General features: G+C 46.8%; 1 protein-coding gene across 1 annotated transcript; it reads right to left on the bottom strand.

Annotated features, from left to right (window-relative positions):
• Positions 1-1155: 1155 nt before the first annotated feature.
• Positions 1156-5425, bottom strand: LOC123060734 (probable inactive receptor kinase At4g23740). The gene is made up of 2 exons (XM_044483560.1): positions 3869-5425; positions 1156-2095 (listed from the first exon to the last, which is right to left on the bottom strand). The coding sequence occupies exons 1-2, from the start codon at positions 5118-5120 to the stop codon at positions 1443-1445; spliced, it is 1905 nt and encodes a 634-aa protein (XP_044339495.1). The 5' UTR covers positions 5121-5425; the 3' UTR covers positions 1156-1442.
• Between the last annotated feature and the right edge of the window lie 15609 nt (positions 5426-21034).

Below are 21034 nucleotides of genomic sequence, written 5' to 3'. Positions count from 1 at the left end.
AGTCAAGCCATCATGTGTGTCAAGCGCTTCGGAATTGGAATTGTGCAAGTGTTTGATCCGGAATATTTGAGAGCTCTCAATGTTGAAGACACCGCAAGGCTTTTGGAGGTCAACAAAGCTCACGGATTCTCAAGTATGCTTGGGTCAACAGATTACATGCATGGAAGTTGGAAGAACTGTCCTACGACATGGCATGGACAATTTCACGACCAAAAAAATGGTTCCACTATAATCTTTGAAGCGGTGGCTGATCATGAGACTTGGATTTGACATGTTTTTTTCGGAATGCCTGGATCTTGCAACAACATCAAGGTTCTTCAACGGTCACCACTCATGAATAGGATTGCAAATGGTGAAACTCCACCGGTGGAGTTTGTAGCAAATGGCCACACATACAATTGTGGCTGCTATCTTGCGGATGGCATCTACCCAAGGTGGCAAACACTTGTGAAGCCGTTGAAGGCACTGCAAGGTAAGAAAAAACTTGATTTCCACAATGCTCAAGCGACGGCTAGGAAAGATGTGGAGAGAGCTTTTGGAATTTTGCAATCCCAATTTGCTATCGTGAGAGGGCCGGCTAGATTTTGGGATCAAAAGATCCTTCGGTACATCATGAACGCTTGTGTGATCATGCATAATATGATCATCGAGAATGAGCGTGGGCAAGATTTAGACTATTCTCATTATGAGTTGATGGGACATCTCGTGCGAGTGCGGAGGAGGGCTCCGAGGGTGGCCCGCTTTGTTGCCTTCTATCATGCCATTCGACGTGTCGAAACACATGATGAGCTTCAAAAGGATCTAGTCGATGGGTGGTGGTCATGGGATGGGCAACAAAACTAGTTTGATGTTGTACGTTTGTTGTATTTGTTGACTATTCCTTGTATTGTTCATGAACTATTTGTTGTATTGAAGATAAACTATTTGTTTGAGTTGTAATAATAATTGAATTATTTATTGTTGATTTATTTTGTGTGTGTTTGATCTTCTTGGTTCTATGTTTGAGTGGAAAATGTTGCTTGTGCTGGGCGTGCGCACTGGAATTTAGCACGCCTGCTGGAGCTACCTGCGTTTCTGTGGGTATGGGTTTGGGTTGAAGGAGATTATACCCGCCAATACCCTAACCATTGCCATCCCTAATTTACCATCAGTGCATTCAAGTCTCAAGATTTGGCAGTCACTGTTCTATTGCTCAGATAAGGAGTAGCTTCCACCAAAGTGTTTACAGATCAGATATTGGTTCAATTGCTTGCAGAAAAGCAGTGAGCAGGTGCTGCATAATAAGCAAACAATTTCCGTAGTTCCACATGGCAAGGTGTTACAATTTCGTAACATGTAAATCATCATAAGACAAAAGAATCATGCAGCGCCGTCAAGACACAGAACTATCCGTGCTCCTACCCTTGCAAAGACGAAAAAAAATGATACTTCAGAGAACTCCATCAGGAGGCTGCAGATGAGCTTTCTGCCTTGTTCCGAGCTTCCCCCACCGGCGTCGAGGCCTCCGTCGAAGCCCGCGTCCCACTGTCGTTCCTGCCGACCTCTTCGATCATCTTCACCATGTCCTTCATCTTCGGCCGCCGCTCTGGGTTCCTCGAGACGCATGCCATGGCGATCTGTAGCATCTCCACCATCTCCTCCTCGATGTTAGGGTACCTCATCAGCTCGCCGTCAAACACCTCGGCGGTCCACTCCTCCCGGACAACGGACTGCACCCACCTGACAAGGTGGACAACCTCGTTGCCGCCGCCAGTTATCTGAACAGGTGACTTGCCAGTGAGGAGCTCGAGCACAAAGACACCGAAGCTGTAGACATCAGAGCACTGCGTTGATTTCCTTGTGTCGGTGATCTCAGGTGCACAGTATCCCAGAGAACGGGACCTTGCGGTTATCGGGTTCATCAGTGGCGCCAAGCCAAGGTCAGAGATGCAGCCATATTGCTGGCTGTTGAGGAACACATTTGACGCCTTGATGTTGCCATGAACAAATTTCCCATTGTTCTCAGTGTGGATGTGGGCGATCCCTCTTGCTGCGCCCAGGGCTATCCTTACTCTAGTCTCCCAATCCAATGGTGTTCTGTCCAGACCCCGCTTCCCTGCAAAGAGAAAACAATTGGCAGAATTATGAGATGTACGTCATATTCAAGTTTGGATATCAATAAAATGCAAATGGCTCATCTTGTAAAGGCATCTCATGTCAAATTATCGGAATTACTACTGCCACGAGCTCACACCAGAATTAATGCTTGTGGCCGATGTCTAGTATTAATTTGTTGTCCATCACGATACTGATGCATCTAACGGTGGTCCTCCTCTGGTCCCGATTCTGATAGGGAAATGGGGGATGGGTTATGGCAGTGAACACCAACACTAGCAATTTCAGATGTTTCACCAATGAACAAGACAAGATTAACTTTCTAGCTAGTGACAAAGCTCCAACGCTATTTGTTGCATTAATCTTCCAAAACATTTCCCCCATTTACAGTTTTCTTGTGCATGACCCCATCTTCAGTTTCATTTCTTGCAAATATTCTCAGCGTGCCACTACTAACATGTAAAGTATGCATCACTCAAAATGTCAAATTTGTATTCCAGGAATCTGGTAATGGTAGAAGTGCTTCAACAGTAAGTGATGTGATTACACTACATGATTGGGTGTAAGGGAACAGATCATATTGCTACTATATTGCCCATACACCAAACATGTCATGTGAACTAGAATTAAACTGGTTGCTCACGGTTTGAATACACATGCAAATATTACAAGTCCAATGCAGATAAGCATGATATGGACACTTTAAGAATACCAAGCGGCTAGATAGAGGAAGAAAATAATTTTAATCTAAAAATAATAATGCAAGATTGAGAAGTATAACCAAATTAAGTATGCTACTCTTGAGTATAATAAGGTCAACCTTTTAGAGAAGGAAACCAGTCCCAAGTATTCAAGCAAGACAACAGATGTATTTGGAGCAATACAGTCAAAACTGAGGAAGCGCAAACAAGTGAAATTTGTATGCAATGTGAAATTTGTATTTCAAGACTCCGGTGACAGTAATGAAATGCTTTAACAACAAGATGCCGTGATTATCATACATGATTTGGTGTAATGAAACAGATCCTAGTGCTACTATATTGGCCTTGACATGACTACTCCAGCATACACCAAACATGCCATGTGAACGAGAATTAAACTGGTTGCTCATGGTCTGAATACGCGTGCACATATTAAAAGTCCATGCAGCTAAGCATGATATGGACACTTCAAGAACACCAAGCGGCTAGATCTAAGAATATGAGAATTTTAATCTAAAAGGAATAATCCAAGACTAAGTATAAACAAATTGAATATGCTACTCTTGAGTATGGTAACTTCAACCTTTTAGTGAAGGAAACTAGTCACAAGTAAAGTTTCAAAAAAGAATGAAAGGAAAACTAGTCACAAGTAGACTATTCAAGCAAGACAAAAGATATAATCTGAGAAATACAGTCTAAACTGAGTAGGAGCAAAGATGAGTTGTTTCCACAAAAGTCCTGCTCAGGTGAAACTTAAATAAAAAATAGGGCACAACCATAACACATGACAGTAGCCATTAGCAACAGCAAGAACAAGGACCTGCAGTACATCTGTTAGCCTTTCTATAATACTCGCTATCTTGCCCAGGGGACAATGGCAATCTTCTCAGTGCCATTCCCATTTTATCGGATGCCCCCAACGAGGACCACTCTCATTATCATCACCGTTACCACAGTTCTAACAAACAATGCCATTTATCATACAGCTACAAATTGCAAATTCATTAGCCACACTGTAGTGCTGAAGAAGAAACTGTGAAAGTGACATGGAGAAGGGAGAGCAAGAAGCATACCGTGAAGCATGTTGGATACACTTCCCCTGCTGTAGTAGTCGTACACGAGCAGCTTCTCGTCCTTGGAGTAGTAGTACGCCCGGAGCTCCGCCACATTGTCGTGCCGGATCCGCCCAATGAGCTCCATCTGCTGCTCGAACTCGCGCCGCCCGGCGCTGACCTCCTTGAGCCTCTTCACCACCACGGTGGTGGCGTCCTCCAGCAGCGCCCGGTACGCCGTGCCGAACGCTCCCTTCCCGAGAACCTCGGCGGAGGCGTGGAGAAGGTCCTCCAGGTCGAACGCCAGTGACGGGCCCTCGAAGAACACCAGCCGGTTGCCGTCCCCGGCCCTGCCGGTCACCGCCTTGGACTCCGGCGACTCCCTCCCCTTCTTGTCCCCGCCCTTCCCGGACCCCGCCCGGCTCCCCTCCTCGCCGCCCCGCCTGCTGCAGAAGGCTATCAGCAGCACCGCGACGACCGCGAACAGCATGACGCACCCGCCGACGATAATGGCAAGAACGACCGCCTCGCTGAGCCGGCCCCGTTTCTTGGCGGGCGCGCCGGCCGCCGGCGGGGCGAGCGACGGTGGCGGGACCGCCGGCGACACCGGCGCCGGCCGCGTCATGCTGTTCCCGGCGAAGGAGGCGTCCGAGAACCTGAGCAGGGAGCCGGGCACGGGGCCGTCGAGGTGGTTGTTGGAGAGGTTGAGGAACTGCAGCGCCGGGAGGCCGAGGTCGGGGACGCGGCCGGAGAGCGAGTTGTTGGAGAGGTTGAGCGCGACGAGCTGGGTGAGGTTGGAGAGCGCGCCGGGCAGGGCCCCGTCGAAGGCGTTGAAGGAGAGGTCGAGCACCTGCAGCCTCTTGAGCCCCGCGAGGCCGGGCGGCAGGGCGCCGGAGAAGGCGTTGCGCTGGAGGTGGAGGCCCGCGAGGCCCGGGAGCGCGAGCAGGTCGTCCGGGAAGGCGCCGGAGAGGTCGTTGGCGCGGAGGCTGAGCACCCGGAGCGCGGTGAGGCGGGCGAGCGTGCGGCGCGGCACGGGGCCCGAGAGGGCGAGCCCCGGCAGGCGCAGCTCGACGACGCGGGCGCCGTCGGCGCTGCAGGTGACGCCCGTCCAGTTGGCGCAGACGGGGCGGGCGGCGGCCCAGTTGATGCGCCCGCCGCCGCCCACCCCCGCGAGGAAGTCCAGCAGCGCTGCCCTGTCGGCCTCCGGCTCCGGCGCGCCCAGCGTGGCGCTCAGCAGCAGCAGCGCCGCCAGGGTGAGCAGCCGGGGCGGCATGGCGCCGCGCGCTCTCTCTCTCTCTCCCTTGGTGCGGGTGGGGTGGTCTTCTTGGACGGAGCTGCGCTGCTCTGCTGCTACTTAGTTGGATCTGGGTAACGGAGGCGCGGAGTGGAAGGGAAGGTGGCTGCTTTGTGCTCGGCCTGGGGAAGCGTGGCTGCTGCTGTGGTGTGGGAGGCGGGGCGGGGCGAGAGGGTCTGGGGAGTTGGCGCTACGAGCCTACGACGGCGCGGCGGGAGCGAGTCGGTAGGGGGGTCGTGGACTCGTGGAGCTTGTGCTGGATTTGTGGGGGCTGCATGTGCGGACTGCGGAGCGGCGGGGTGATGGGCGGGGCGGGGCGGGGCGTGGCGAGGCGCTCTGGGCTTGCCGCGTCCGCCGCGCCGTGTGTGGTGTCGGTCAGATGGGCAGCGCGCGGCGAGCGATTGGGCACCAGCACCAGACGGCCTTCCTGTGCGCAGTCACGGTAGGAAAACCTAGCCTAGCCTAGCCGCCGGTTGAATCTTCTTGGTCCATGCTTCGATCTCGTCTAGTAGTAGTACGGTATTACTGCCGTTGGGATTTTGATAAGGTCAAATCAATCCGTTGGGATTCTTCTTCTTCTTCCGGGTGGGCACGGTGGTTGCACCGCATCGCCTATCCCTGGAAAGCAGTCACCGGACGATGCAAAAGATCGTTTCGAAGCACTTGGGTCGTGATTCGATCACGCTCCCTGCCATAAATATTCTTGTTCAAACGAAGCCGCATTACTATACTCGGTTAACCATGTGAGAATGATACGCTTTAATACATGCCCTAACATGTCTTTTTACAAAGTCAAAAGCCACCAAAAGCGCCGCCTTGGCCACGGCGAACAAGCCGAGAAAACTCGCTCTCCCGTGCCCAAGCACCACTGCCAAGGTTCACAAGCAGCAGTAGACACATCCACATCAACGAAACAAACAAAGGCTGCATGCATTTTTATTTTTTTGAATGTTGAACAAAGGCTGCATGCATGGAGCGTGTGTGCGGTTCATGTTTGGAACTCAGACGGCGCGAAAACGAAAAGCGAGCCGGTTCCCATGGATCGATTCTGCACAAGGAAAAGAAAAGGAAGGAAGCAAGCGGGCACGATGATTGCGCCCAGCAGAAGCTGCCGCTTGGCCGCTCGCTTCGCTTTCGCCTTTCCTTTTTGTCAGATCACCCAGACAAGTTTGAACGTCCCAGGCCACCAGGAAGAAAGAGCTTCTGGGCCACTGTCATCAGAGCTCAATCATGTCAACGGGGGAATCGAACAAAAAGCTAGTACTAGTACCACCGGATTAATTAGCATGACCTAATTGCTTTTCGGCCTCAAACAAGAGAGACACGGCCTGGCAGCTCGCATGTACTTACACGTACACGGTGCACGTCCCGTCGGCCTTTACCATGTGATGATGATGGGTGCATCATTATCGTGGCTGATTGATGATCGGGGGTTGCTAATTTAATTGTCACTAGTATAGTTTGTCCGTAGGAGAAGCGATTAGGCCATCATTATGTGCACCAACCGCCGTCTGTTGGCCCGCTGGTGGCGGTGCCATGGACATGGAGGACTTAGGCCAACTCCACCGCACGATCCTAAATCTATACCCATTTTGTCTAGATTTTGTTCGTATGGAGTAGAAATAGGGAGAACAAACGCCGGACAGAGGCCACACAAACTCGCTGCACGCAGCGCTACTGCCCCATTTTTACCCCATACGTCGTGGTCGTGGGTGCACGTGGTGGGCCAGGTACAGAAAAGGAGAGAGTGACATGTGGGGTCGAGGCGGACACAGACGGACGACGAGAACGCGAAGACGTCCGCTTTCTGTCCGCTTTGGCCCCAAACCAAGAGCAACTTTAGTCTGGAAATAGGGCAAAGGCAGACATGGGCCGGACAAAACGTCTGTATGCTCCCATGCGCTGGGTCGTTTGATTTGTCCATTTTACCCCAAACGAACACAAACGGACGATTTGAGGTAGAAATGGGTCACACGGTGGAGTTGGTATTAGATTAGAGGCGTCGACGCATGCACGCACGTGCTGACGTGCGACATGAACCTGTACGCGGCAGCGACCGTAGGCATTTCTTCATGGACCGAAATGAAACATCGCCATTTATTAGGAGCTCCTTTCTGCGGGGAGATTAATCAACACTTCAATAATTGCGGGGAGATTACAAACTTAGGTCATGTATAGTCGCTGATAGGAAGATCCTATCTTATGACATGCATGCCATTTGTATATCCCCGCCTCTCCTTCTCCTCCTCCCCCATCGCCGTCGACAGTCGTCGTTGGGCTTGCCCGTTCGGCGGTAGGCGGCGGCGGGGGCTTCCCCGCGCACCCACCTAGGCCTCTGGTGAGTCCACCACCCTGCATCGGGCGCCGCCGCCCGCGTCGCCCCTGGTGGCCGCTGAGACCAGCCCTCTGCGGCGGTCGTTGCCTCCGGTGTTGTCGCCCCACGCACTCACATGGGATGGCGTCGCCTGTCAGATCCGGCCGCCTCGGCCTTGGGATCGAAGCTAGATCCTCTGATCTGGCGGCTGGTGGGCCAGGGTTCGCCGGATCCGCATGGACCTGGCCGTCGTGGCCTCGCCTCATCCTGCCCAGCTTGGTGTTTTCGCGATGTGGTGAATCCTGGAGGCGGCGGTGAGGGTCTTCCTCCATGTCTCGACAGAATGTGTGCGGTGGCTGGATGTCGGGGCGGCGGCCTCGGGCGGTGTGGACTGCTCCCTCTTGAGCACTGCATTGGTTTTTCCTTGAAAAGAAAAGGGTGATGCAGCAAAGTAGTGTAAGTATTTCCCTCAGTTTTTGAGAACCAAGGTATCAATCCAGTAGAAGGCCACACGCAAATCCCTCGTACCTACACAAACAAATAAGAACCTCGCAACCAACGCAATAAAAGGGGTTGTCAATCCCTTCACGGTCATTTACGAGAGTGAGATATGATAGAGATGATAAGATAATATTTTTGATATTTTTATAATAAAGATTAAAAGTAAAGATTGCACAACAAACGGTGCCAGAAAATAACTTGTTGATGGGAGATTAATATAATGAAGAATAGAGCCCGGGGCCATAGGTTTCACCAGTGGCTTCTCTCAAGATAGCATAAGTATTACGGTGGGTGAACAAATTACTGTCGAGCAATTTATAGAAAAACGAATAATTATGAGAATATCTAGGCATCGCGTCTGTGACAAGTAGACCGACTCCTGCCTGCATCTACTACTATTACTCCACACATCGACCGCTATCCCAACATGGATCTAGAGTATTAAGTTCATAAGAACAGAGTAACGCATTAGGTAAGATGACATGATGTAGAGGGATAAACTCAAGCAATATGATATAAACCCCATCTTTTTATCCTCGCTGGCAACAATACAATACGTGTCGTTTTCCTTTCTGTCGAGCACCGCAAGATTGAAACCAAAGCTAACCACTTCTCCCATTGCAAGAAAGATCAATCTAGTAGGCCAAACCAAACTAATAATTCGAAGAGACTTGCAAAAATAACCAATCATACATAAAAGATTCCAGAGAAGAATCAAATATTGTTCATAGCTAGACTTGATCATAAACCCACAATTCATCGGATCTCGACAAACACACCACAAAAAGAATTACATCGAATAGATCTCTAAGAAGATCGAGGAGAACATTGTATTGAGATCCAAAGAGAGAGAAGAAGCCATCTAGCTAATAGCTATGGACCCGAAGGTCTGAAGTAAACTACTCACACATCATCAGAGGGGCCATAGAGTTGATGTAGAGGCCCTCCGTGATCCACGCCCCCTCTGGCGGAGCTCCGGAAAAGGCCCCAAGATGGGATCTCTTGGGTACAGAAGGTTGCGGCAGTGGAAATAGGGTTTCGTGGTGCTCCTGGATGTTTTCGGGGTATGTGAACATATATAGGAGGAAGAAGTAGGTCGGTGGAGCCACGAGGGGCCCATGGGGGGGAGGGCGCGCCAGGGGGTAGGCGCTGTTGGGGATCGTTGCAGAAATTAAAAAAATTCTACGCATCACCAAGATCAATCTATGGAGTTTACTAGCAACAAGAGGGGAGTGCATCTTCATACCTTTGAAGATCGCGACGCGGAAGCGTTGCAAGAACGTGGTCGGTGGAGTCGTACACGAAGCAATTCAGATCGCGGCCGATTTCGATCTAAGCACCGAACAACGGTGCCTCCGCGTTCAACACACGTGCAGCGCGATGACGTCTCCCGCACCTTCATCCAGCAAGGAGAGAGGAAGAGGTTGGGGAAGACTCCATCCAGCAGCAGCACGACGGCGTGGTGGTGGTGGAGGAGCGTGGCACTCCAGCAGGGCTCGCCAAGCACTGCGAGAGACGAGGAGGGAGAGGGGTAGGGCTGCGCCAGGAGAGAGGGAGACTCGTGTCTCTGGCAGCCCCAAAAACCCCACTATATATAGGGGAAGGGGAGGGGTGCCGGCCCCATAGATCCATCTAGAGGGGGCGGCGGCCCATGGGGGGGGGGGGCGCGGCCCCTCGGGGGGGGGGGCAGCGGCCCCCTTAGGGTTTCCAACTAGGGGGGGCGCCCGCCCCCCGGGGAAGGCAGCGGCCCCCGAGGCTGCCACGACGCTTTGCTTGCAACTGCACCAGCTGACTACCCCACCATTCAAAATATACACATATCCGGTTTGTGACTTGGAGTCATCCGGATCTGTGTCGAAGCCAGCATCGACGTAACCCTTTACGACGAGCTCTTCGTCACCTCCATAAACGAGAAACATATCCTTAGTCCTTTTCAGGTGCTTCAGGATATTCTTGACCGCTGTCCAGTGTTCCATGTCAGGATTACTTTGGTACCTTCCTACCAAACTTACGGCAAGGTTCACATCAGGTCTGGTACACAGCATGGCATACATAATAGACCCTATGGCCGAGGCATAGGGGATGACACTCATCTTTTCTCTATCTTCTGCCATGGTCGGGCATTGAGCCGTGCTCAATCTCACACCTTGTAATACAGGCAAGAACCCCTTCTTGGACTGATCCATATTGAACTTCTTCAATATCTTGTCAAGGTACGTGCTTTGTGAAAGACCAATGAGGCGTCTCGATCTATCTCTATAGATCTTGATGCCTAATATATAAGCAGCTTCTCCAAGGTCCTTTATTGAAAAACACTTATTCAAGTAGGCCTTTATGATTTCCAAGAGTTCTATATCATTTTCCATCAATAGTATGTCATCCACATATAATATGAGAAATGCTACAGAGCTCCCACTCACTTTCTTGTAAACACAGGCTTCATAAATCTGCGTAAACCCAAATGCTTTGATCATCTCATCAAAACGAATGTTCCAACTCCGAGATGCTTGCACCAGCCCATAGATCGAGCGCTGGAGCTTGCATACCTTGTTAGCATTCTTAGGATCGACAAAACCTTCTGGTTGCATCATATACAATTCTTCCTTAAGGAAACCATTAAAGAATGCCGTTTTGACGTCCATTTGCCATATCTCATAATCAAAGAATGCGGCAATTGCTAACATGATTCGGACGGACTTCAGCTTCGCTGCGGGTGAGAAGGTCTCATCGTAGTCAACCCCTTGAACTTGTCGATAACCCTTAGTGACAAGCCGAGCTTTATAGATGGTCACATTGCCATCCGCGTCCGTCTTCTTCTTGAAGATCCATTTATTTTCTATGGCTCGCCGATCATCGGGCAAGTTTGTCAAAGTCCATACTTTGTTTTCATACATGGATCCTATCTCGGATTTCATGGCTTCAAGACATTTGTTGGAATCTGGGCCCGCCATCGCTTCTTCATAGTTCGAAGGTTCACTGTTGTCTAACAACATTATTTCCAGGACAGGGTTGCGGTACCACTCTGGTGCGGAACGTGTCCTTGTGGACCTACGAAGTTGAGTAGCAACTTGATCTGAAGTTTCATGATCATCGTCATTAACTTCCTCTCTAGTCGGTGCAGGCACCACAGAAACATTTTCTTGAGCTGCGCCACTCTCCGGTTCAAGAGGCAATACTTCATCAAGTTCTACTTTCCTCCCACTTACTTCTTTCGAGAGAAACTCTTTCTCTAGAAAGGATTCATTCTTGGCAACAAAGATCTTGCCTTCGGATCTGAGGTAGAAGGTATACCCAATAGTTTCCTTAGGGTATCCTCTGAAGATGCATTTTTCCGATGTGGGTTCGAGCTTTTCAGGTTGAAGTTTCTTGACATAAGCATCACATCCCCAAACTTTCAGAAACGACAGCTTAGGTTTCTTCCCAAACCACAATTCATACGGTGTCGTCTCAACGGATTTCGATGGAGCCCTATTTAAAGTGAATGCGGCAGTCTCTATAGCATAACCCCAAAATGATAGCGGTAGATCGGTAAGAGACATCATAGATCACACCATATCTAATAGAGTGCGATTACGATGTTCGGACACACCATTACGCTGAGGTGTTCCAGGCGGCGTGAGTTGTGAAACAATTCCACATTTCCTTAAGTGCATGCCAAATTCGTGACTCAAATATTCTCCCCCACGATCTGATCGTAAGAACTTTATTTTTCCTGTCACGTTGATTCTCAACCTCATTTTGAAATTCCTTGAACTTTTCAAAGGTCTCAGACTTGTGCTTCATTAAGTAGACATACCCATATCTACTCAAGTCATTAGTGAGGGTGAGAACATAACGATAACCACTGCGAGCCTCAATGCTCATTGGACCGCACACATCAGTATGTATGATTTCCAATAAGTTGGTTGCTCGTTCCATTGTTCCGGAGAACGGAGTCTTGGTCATTTTGCCCATGAGGCATGGTTCGCATGTGTCAAATGATTCATAATCAAGATACTCCAAAAGTCCATCTGCATGGAGTTTCTTCATGCGTTTGACACCAATGTGACCAAGGCGGCAGTGCCACAAGTATGCGGGACTATCATTATCAACCTTACATCTTTTTGCATTCACACTATGAATATGTGTAACATCACATTCGAGATTCAATAAGAATAAACCATTGACCAGCGGGGCATGACCATAAAACATATCTCTCATATAAATAGAACAACCATTATTCTCAGATTTAAATGAGTAGCCATCTCACATTAAACGAGATCCAGATACAATGTTCATGCTTAAAGCTGGTACTAAATAACAATTATTGAGGTTTAAAACTAATCCCGTAGGTAAATGTAGAGGTAGCGTGCCGACGGCGATCACATCGACCTTGGAACCATTCCCGACGCGCATCGTCAGCTCGTCCTTCGCTAGTCTCCGCTTATTCCGCAGCTCCTGTTTTGAGTTACAAATATGAGCAGCCGCACCGGTGTCAAATACCCAGGAGCTACTACGAGCGCTGGTTAGGTACACATCAATAACATGTATATCACATATACCTTTGGTATTGCCGGCCTTCTTATCCGCTAAGTACTTGGGGCAGTTCCGCTTCCAGTGATCGTTTCCCTTGCAATAAAAGCACTCAGTCTCAGGCTTGGGTCAATGCTTTGGCTTCTTCCCGGCAACTCCCTTTCCATCCTTCTTGAAGTTCTTCTTACCCTTGCCTTTCTTGAACTTAGTGGTTTTATTCACCATTAACACTTGATGTTCCTTTTGGATCTCCACCTCCGCTGATTTCAGCATTGAATATACCTCAGGAATGGTCTTTTCCATCCCCTGCATATTGGAGTTCAACACAAAGCTCATGTAGCTAGGTGGGAGCGACTGAAGGATTCTGTCAACGAACGCATCATCTGGGAGATTAACTCCCAGCTGAGATAAGCGGTTGTGCAACCCAGACATTTTGAGTATGTGCTCACTGACAGAATTATTCTCCTCCATCTTACAACTGTAGAACTTGTCGGAGACTTCATATCTCTCGACCCGGGCATGAGCTTGGAAAACCATTTTCAGCTCTTGGAACATCTCATATGCTCCGTGCTGCTCAAAACGCTTTTTGAGCCCCGGTTCTAAGCTGTAAAGCATGCCGCACTGAACCAGGGAGTAATCATCACTACGCGACTGCCAGGCGTTCAAAACGTCTTGAGTTGTTGGGAAAACAGGTGCATCACCTAGCATTGCTTCAAGGACATATGCTTTCTTGGCAGCTACAAGGATAATCCTCAGGTTACGGACCCAGTCCATGTAGTTGCTACCATCGTCTTTCAGCTTGGTTTTCTCTAGGAACGCGTTGAAGTTGAGGGCAACATTAGCGTGGGCCATTTGATCTACAAGACATATTGCAAAGTTTTAGACTATGTTCATGATAATTAAGTTCATCTAATCAAATTATTTAATGAACTCACACTCAGATAGACATCCCTCTAGTCATCTAAGTGATACATGATCTGAGTCAACTAGGCCGTGTCCGATCATCACGTGAGACGGACTAGTCATCATCGGTGAACATCTTCATGTTGATCGTATCTTCTATACGACTCATGTTCGACCTTTCGGTCTTCCGTGTTCCGAGGCCATGTCCGTACATGCTAGGCTCGTCAAGTCAACCTAAGTGTATTGTGTGTGTAAATCTGGCTTACACCCGTTGTATGCGAACGCTAGAACCTATCACACCCGATCATCACGTGGTGATTCGGAACAACGGACCTTAACAACGGTGCACAGTTAGGGGGAACACAATTCTTGATATTTTAGTGAGGGATCATCTTATTTATGCTACCGTCGTTCTAAGCAAATAAGATGTAAAAACATGATAAACATCACATGCAATCAAATAGTGAGATGATATGGCCAATGTCATTTTGCTCCTTTTGATCTCCATCTTCGGGGCGCCATGATCATCATCGTCACCGGCATGACACCATGATCTCCATCATCATTTCTTCATGAAGTTGTCTCGCCAACTATTACTTGTACTACTATGGCTAACGGTTAGCAATAAAGTAAAGTAATTACATGGCATTTTCATTGACACGCAGGTCATATAATAAATTAAGACAACTCCTATGGCTCCTGCCGGTTGTCGTGCTCATCGACATGGAAGTCGTGATTCCTATTACAAGAACATGATCAATCTCATACATCACATATATCATTCATCACATCCTTTTGGCCATATCACATCACACAACATATGCTGCAAGAACAAGTTAGACGTCCTCTAATTGTTGTTGCAAATTTTTACGTGGTTGCTATAGGTTTCTAGCAAGAACGTTTCTTACCTACGCCAAAACCACAACGTGATATGCCAATTTCTATTTACCCTTCATAAGGACCCTTTTCATCGAATCCGATCCGACTAAAGTGGGAGAGACAGACACCCGCTAGCCACCTTATGCAACTAGTGCATGTCAGTCGGTGCAACCAGTCTCACGTAAGAGTACATGTAAGGTCGGTCCGGGCCGCTTCATCCCACGATGCCGCCGAATCAAGATAAGACTAGTAACGACAAGTAAATTGACAAAATCGACGCCCACGACAACTTGTGTTCTACTCGTGCATAGAAACTACATATAGACCTAGCTCATGATGCCACTTTTGGGGATCGTTGCAGCAATTAAAAAATTTCTACGCATCACCAAGATCAATCTATGGAGTTTACTAGCAACGAGAGGGGAGTGCATCTTCATACCTTTGAATATCGCGATGCGGAAGCTTTGCAAGAACGCGGTCGGTGGAGTCATACACGAAGCGATTCAGATCGCGGCCGATTCTGATCTAAGCACCGAACAACGATGCCTTTGCGTTCAACACACGTGCAAACGGTGACGTCTCCCGCGCCTTGATACAACAAGGAGAGAGGGAGAGGTTGGGGAAAACTCCGTCCAGCAGCAGCACGACGACGTGGTGTGTTGGGAAACGTAGTAATTTCAAAAAAAAATCCTACGCACACGCAAGATCATGATGATGCATAGCAATGAGAGGGGAGAGTGTGATCTACGTACCCTCGTAGACCGACAGCGGAAGTGTTATGACAACGCGGTTGATGTAGTCGTACGTCTTCGCGACTCGGCCGATCAAGCACCGAAACTACGGCACCTCCGAGTTTTAGCACACGTTCAGCTCGATGACAATCCCCGGACTCTGATCCGACAAAGTGTCGGGGAAGAGTTCCATCAGCATGATGGCTTGGTGACGATCTTGATGTTCTACCGTCGCAGGGCTTCGCCTAAGCACCGCTACAATATTATCGAGGAGTATGGTGGAAGGGGGCACCGCACACGGCTAAGAAAAGGATCATGAGGATCAACTTGTGTGTCTAGGGGTGCCCCCTGCCCCCGTATATAAAGGAGCAAGGGGAGGAGGCCGGTTGGCCCTAGGGCGCACCAAGGAGGAGGAGTCCTCCTCCTAGTAGGAGTAGGACTCCCCTCTTTCCTACTCCTACTAGGAGGGGGAAAGGAAGGGGGAAAGGGAGAAGGAAAGGGGGGCGCCGCCCCCCTCTCCTAGTCCAATTCGGACCAGAGGGGGAGGGGGCACGCGGCCCACCCTGGCCGCCCCTCTCTCTCCACTAGGGCCCATAAGGCCCATTACTTCTCCCGGGGGTTTTGGTAACCCTCCGGCATTCCGGTTTTCTCCGAAATCACCCGGAACACTTCTGGTGTCCGAATATAGCCGTCCAATATATAAGTATTTATGTCTCAACCATTTCGAGACTCCTCGTCATGTCCGTGATCACATCCGGGACTCCGAACTAACTTCGGTACATCAAAACTCATAAACTCATAATATAACTGTCATCGAAACCTTAAGCGTGCCGACCCTACGGGTTCGAGAACAATGTAGACATGCCCGAGACACGTCTCCGATCAATAACCAATAGCGGAACCTGGATGCTCATATTGGCTCCCACATATTCTATGAAGATCTTTATCGGTCAGACCACATAACAACATACGTTGTTCCCTTTGTCATCGGTATGTTACTTGCCCGAGATTCGATCGTCGGTATCTCAATACCTAGTTCAATCTCGTTACCGGCAAGTCTCTTTACTCGTTCCGTAATACATCATCTTGCAACTAACTCATTAGTTGCAATGCTTGCAAGGCTTATGTGATGTGCATTACCGAGAGGGCCCAGAGATACCTCTCTGACAATCGGAGTGACAAATCCTAATCTCGAAATACGCCAACCCAACATGTACCTTTGGAGACACCTGTAGAGCTCCTTTATAATCACCCAGTTACGTTGTGACATTTGGTAGCACACAAAGTGTTCCTCCGGCAAACGGGAGTTGCATAATCTCATAGTCATAGGAACATGTATAAGTCATGAAGAAAGCAATAGCAACATACTAAACGATCGGGTGCTAAGCTAATGGAATGGGTCATGTCAATCACAACATTCTTCTAATGATGTGATCTCGTTAATCAAATAACAACTCTTTTGTTCATGGTTAGGAAACATAACCATCTTCAATTAACGAGCTAGTCAAGTAGAGGCATACTAGTGACACTCTGTTTGTCTATGTATTCACACATGTATGATGTTTCCGGTTAATACAATTCTAGCATGAATAATAAACATTTATCATGAAACAAGGAAATAAATAATAACTTTATTATTGCCTCTAGGGCATATTTCCTTCAGTCTCCCACTTGCACTAGAGTCAATAATCTAGTTCACATCGCCATGTGATTTAACATCAATAGTTCACATCACCATGTGATTAACACCCACAGTTCACATCGACATGTGATCAACACCCAAAGGGTTTACTAGAGTCAATAATCTAGTTCACATCGCTATGTGATTAACACCCAAAGAATACTGAGGTGTGATCATGTTTTGCTTGTGAGATAATTTTAGTTAACGGGTCTGTCACATACAGATCCGTAAGTATTTTGCGAATTCTATGTCTACAATGCTCTGCATGGAGCTACTCTAGCTAATTGCTCCCACTTTCAATATGTATCTAGATCAAGACTTAGAGTCATCCAGATATGTGTCAAAACTTGCATCGACGTAACTTTTTACGACGTACCTTTTGTCACCTCCATAATCGAGAAATATTTTCTTATTCCACTAAGGATAATTTTGACCGCTGTCCAGTGATCTACTCCTAGATCACTATTGTACTCCCTTGCCAAACTCAGGGCAGGGTATACAATAGGTCTGGTACACAGCATGGCATACTTTACAGAACCTATGGCTGAGGCATAGGGAATGACTTTCATTCTCTCTCTATCTTCTGTCGTGGTCGGGTTTTGAGTCTTACTCAACTTCACACCTTTGTAACACAGACAAGAACTCCTTCTTTGATTGTTCCATTTTGAACTACGTCAAAATCTTGTCAAAGTATGTACTCATTGAAAAACTTATCAAGTGTCTTGATCTATCTCTATAGATCTTGATGCTCAATATGTAAGCAGCTTCACCGAGGCCTTTCTTTGAAAAACTCCTTTCAAACATTCCTTTATGCTTTGCAGAATAATTCTACATTATCTCCATCAACAATATGTCTTTCACATATACTTATCAGGAATGTTGTAGTGCTCCCACTCACTTTCTTGTAAATACAGGCTTCACCGTAAGTCTGTATAAAACTATATGCTTTGATCAACTTATCAAAGTGTATATTCCAACTCCGAGATGCTTGCACCAGTCCATAGATGGATCGCTGGAGCTTGCATATTTTGTTAGCACCTTTTAGATTTGACAAAACCTTCTAGTTGCATCATATACAACTCTTCTTTAATAAATTCATTAAGGAATGCAGTTTTGTTTATCCATTTGCCAGATTTCATAAAATGCGGCAATTGCTAACATGATTCGGACAGACTTAAGCATAGATACGAGTGAGAAACTCTCATCGTAGTCAACACCTTAAATTTGTCGAAAACCTTTTGCGACAATTCTAGCTTTGTAGATAGTAACACTACTATCAGCGTCTGTCTTCCTCTTGAAGATCCATTTAATCTCAATGGCTCGCCGATCAATGGGCAAGTCAATCAAAGTCCATACTTTGTTCTCATACATGGATCCTTTCTCAGATTTCATGGCCTCAAGCCATTTTGCGGAATCTGGGCTCATCATTGCTTCCTCATAGTACGTAGGTCTCGTCATGGTCAAGTAACATGACCTCCAGAACTGGATTACCGTACCACTCTGGTGCGGCTCTCACTCTGGTTTACCTACGAGGTTCGGTAGTAACTTGATCTGAAGTTACATGATCATCATCATTAGCTTCCTCACTAATTGGTGTAGTAGTCACAGGAACAGATTTCTGTGATGAACTACTTTCCAATAAGGGAGCAGGTACAGTTACCTCATCAAGTTCTACTTTCCTCCCACTCACTTCTTTCGAGAGAAACTCCTTCTCTAGAAAGGATCCATTCTCAGCAACGAATATCTTGCCTTCGGATCTGTGATAGAAGGTGTACCCAACATTTTCTTTTGGGTATCCTATGAAGACGCACTTCTCCGATTTGGGTTTGATCTTATCAGGTTGAAACTTTTTCACATAAGCATTGCAACCTCAAACTTTAAGAAACGACAGCTTAGGTTTCTTGCCAAACCATAGTTCATACGGTGTCGTCTCAATAGATTTAGATGGTGCCCTATTTAATGTGAATGTAGCTATCTCTAATGCATAACCCCAAAACGATAGTGGTAAATCGGTAAGAGACATCATAGATTGCAATATATTCAATAAATTACGGTTATGACGTTCGGACACACCATTATGCTGTGGTGTTCCGGGTGGCATGAATTTGTGAAACTATTCCACATTGTTTTAATTGAAGACCAAACTCGTAACTCAAATATTCATCTCCGCGATCAGATCGTGGAAACCTTATCTTCTTGTCACGATGATTTTCCACTTCACTCTGAAATTCTTTGAACCGTTCAAATGTTTCAGACTTATGTTTCATCAAGTAGATATACCCATATCTACTTAAATCATCCGTGAAGGTCATAAAATAACGATACCCGCCGTGAGCTTCAACATTCATCGGACCACATACATCTGTATGTATGATTTCCAACAAATTTGTTGCTCTCTCCATAGTACCGGAGACCGGTGGTTTTAGTCATCTTGCCCATAAGACATGGTTCGCAAGCACCAAGTGATTCATAATCAAGTGATTCCAAAATCCCATCAGCATGGAGTTTCTTCATGCGCTTTACACCAATATGACCTAAAGGCAGTGCCACAAATAAGTTGCACTATCATTATTAACTTTGCATCTTTTGGTTTCAATATTATGAATATGTGTATCACTATGATCGAGATCCAATGAACCATTTTCATTGGGTGTGTAACCATATAAGGTTTTATTCATGTAAACAGAACAACAATTTATTCTCTTACTTAAATGAATAACCGTATTACAATAAACATGATCAAATCATATTCATGCTCAACGCAAACACCAAATAACACTTATTTAGGTTCAACACTAATCCCGAAAGTATAGGGAGTGTGTGATGATGATCATATCAATCTTGGAACCACTTCCAACACACATCGTCACTTCACCCTTAATTAGTCTCTGTTTATTCTGCAACTCCCATTTCGAGTTACTAATCTTAGCAACTGAACTAGTATCAAATACTGAGGGGTTGCTATAAACACAAGTAAAGTACACATCAATAACATGTATATCAAATATACTTATGTTCACTTTGCCATCCTTCTTATACGCCAATCACTTGGGGTAGTTCCGCTTCCAGTGACCAGTCCCTTTGCAGTAGAAGCACTTAGTCTCAGGCTTAGGACCAGACTTGGGCTTCTTCACTTGAGCAGCAACTTGCTTGCTGTTCTTCTTGAAGTTCCCTTTTTTTCTTTGCCCTTTTCTTGAAACTAGTGGTCTTGTCTATCATCAACACTTGATGTTTTTCTCGATTTCTACCTTCGTCAGTTTCAGCATTACGAAAAGCTTGGGAATCGTTTCCATTATCCCTTGCATATCATAGTTCATCACGAAGTTCTACTAACTTGGTGATGGTGACTAGAGAATTCTATCAATCACTATTTTATCTGGAAGATTAACTCCCACTTGATTCAAGCGATTGTAGTTCCCAGACAATCTGAGCACATGCTCACTAGTTGAGCGATTCTCCTCCATCTTTTAGCTATAGAACTTGTTGGAGACTTCATATTTCTCAACTCGGGTATTTGCTTGAAATATTAACTTCAACTCCTGGAACATCTCATATGGTCCATGACGTTCAAAACGTCTTTGAAGTCCCGATTCTAAGCCATTAAGCATGGTGCACTAAACTATCAAGTAGTCATCATATTGAGCTAGCCAAACGTTCATAACGTCTGCTTTTGCTCCTGCAATAGGTCAGTCACCTAGCGGTGCATCAAGGACATAATTCTTCTGTGCAGCAATGAGGATAATCCTCAGATCACGGATCCAATCCGCATCATTGCTACTAACATCTTTCAACACAATTTTCTCTAGGAACATATCAAAATAAACATATGAAAGCAACAACACGAGCTATTGATCTACAACATAATTTGCAAAATACTATCAGGACTAAGTTCATGATAAATTAAAGTTCAATTAATCATATTACTTAAGAACTCCCACTTAGACAGACATCTCTCTAGTCATCCAAGTGATCACGTGATCCAAATCAACTAAACCATGTCCGATCATCACGTGAGATGGAGTAGTTTTCAATGGTGAACATCACTATGTTGATCATATCTACTATATGATTCACGCTCGACCTTTCGGTCTTCGTGTTCCGAGGCCATATCTGTATATGCTTGGCTCGTCAAGTATAACTTGAGTATTCCGCGTGTGCAACTGTTTTGCACCCGTTGTATTTGAACGTAGAGCCTATCACACCCGATCATCACGTGGTGTCTCAGCACGAAGAACTTTCGCAACGGTGCATACTAAGGGAGAACACTTCTTGATAATTAGTGAGAGATCATCTTAAAATGCTACCATCAAACTAAGCAAAATAAGATGTATAAAAGATAAACATCATATGCAATCAAAATATGTGACATGAT

The sequence above is a fragment of the Triticum aestivum genome, chromosome 3A (assembly GCF_018294505.1).
Source record: "Triticum aestivum cultivar Chinese Spring chromosome 3A, IWGSC CS RefSeq v2.1, whole genome shotgun sequence".
NCBI classification, from domain to species: Eukaryota; Viridiplantae; Streptophyta; class Magnoliopsida; order Poales; family Poaceae; genus Triticum; species Triticum aestivum.
Note: the sequence above shows the minus strand (reverse complement) of the source record. Positions and strands in the feature narration are given on the sequence as shown.

Coding starts and splice junctions, on each gene's coding strand:
- LOC123060734 (XM_044483560.1), bottom strand. CDS start 5,120: ATGCCGCCCCGGCTGCTCACCCTGGCGGCGCTGCTGCTGCTGAGCGCC. Junction 2,096..3,868: donor TGTATCCAACATGCTTCACG/GTATGCTTCTTG, acceptor TTCTCTTTGCAG/GGAAGCGGGGTCTGGACAGA.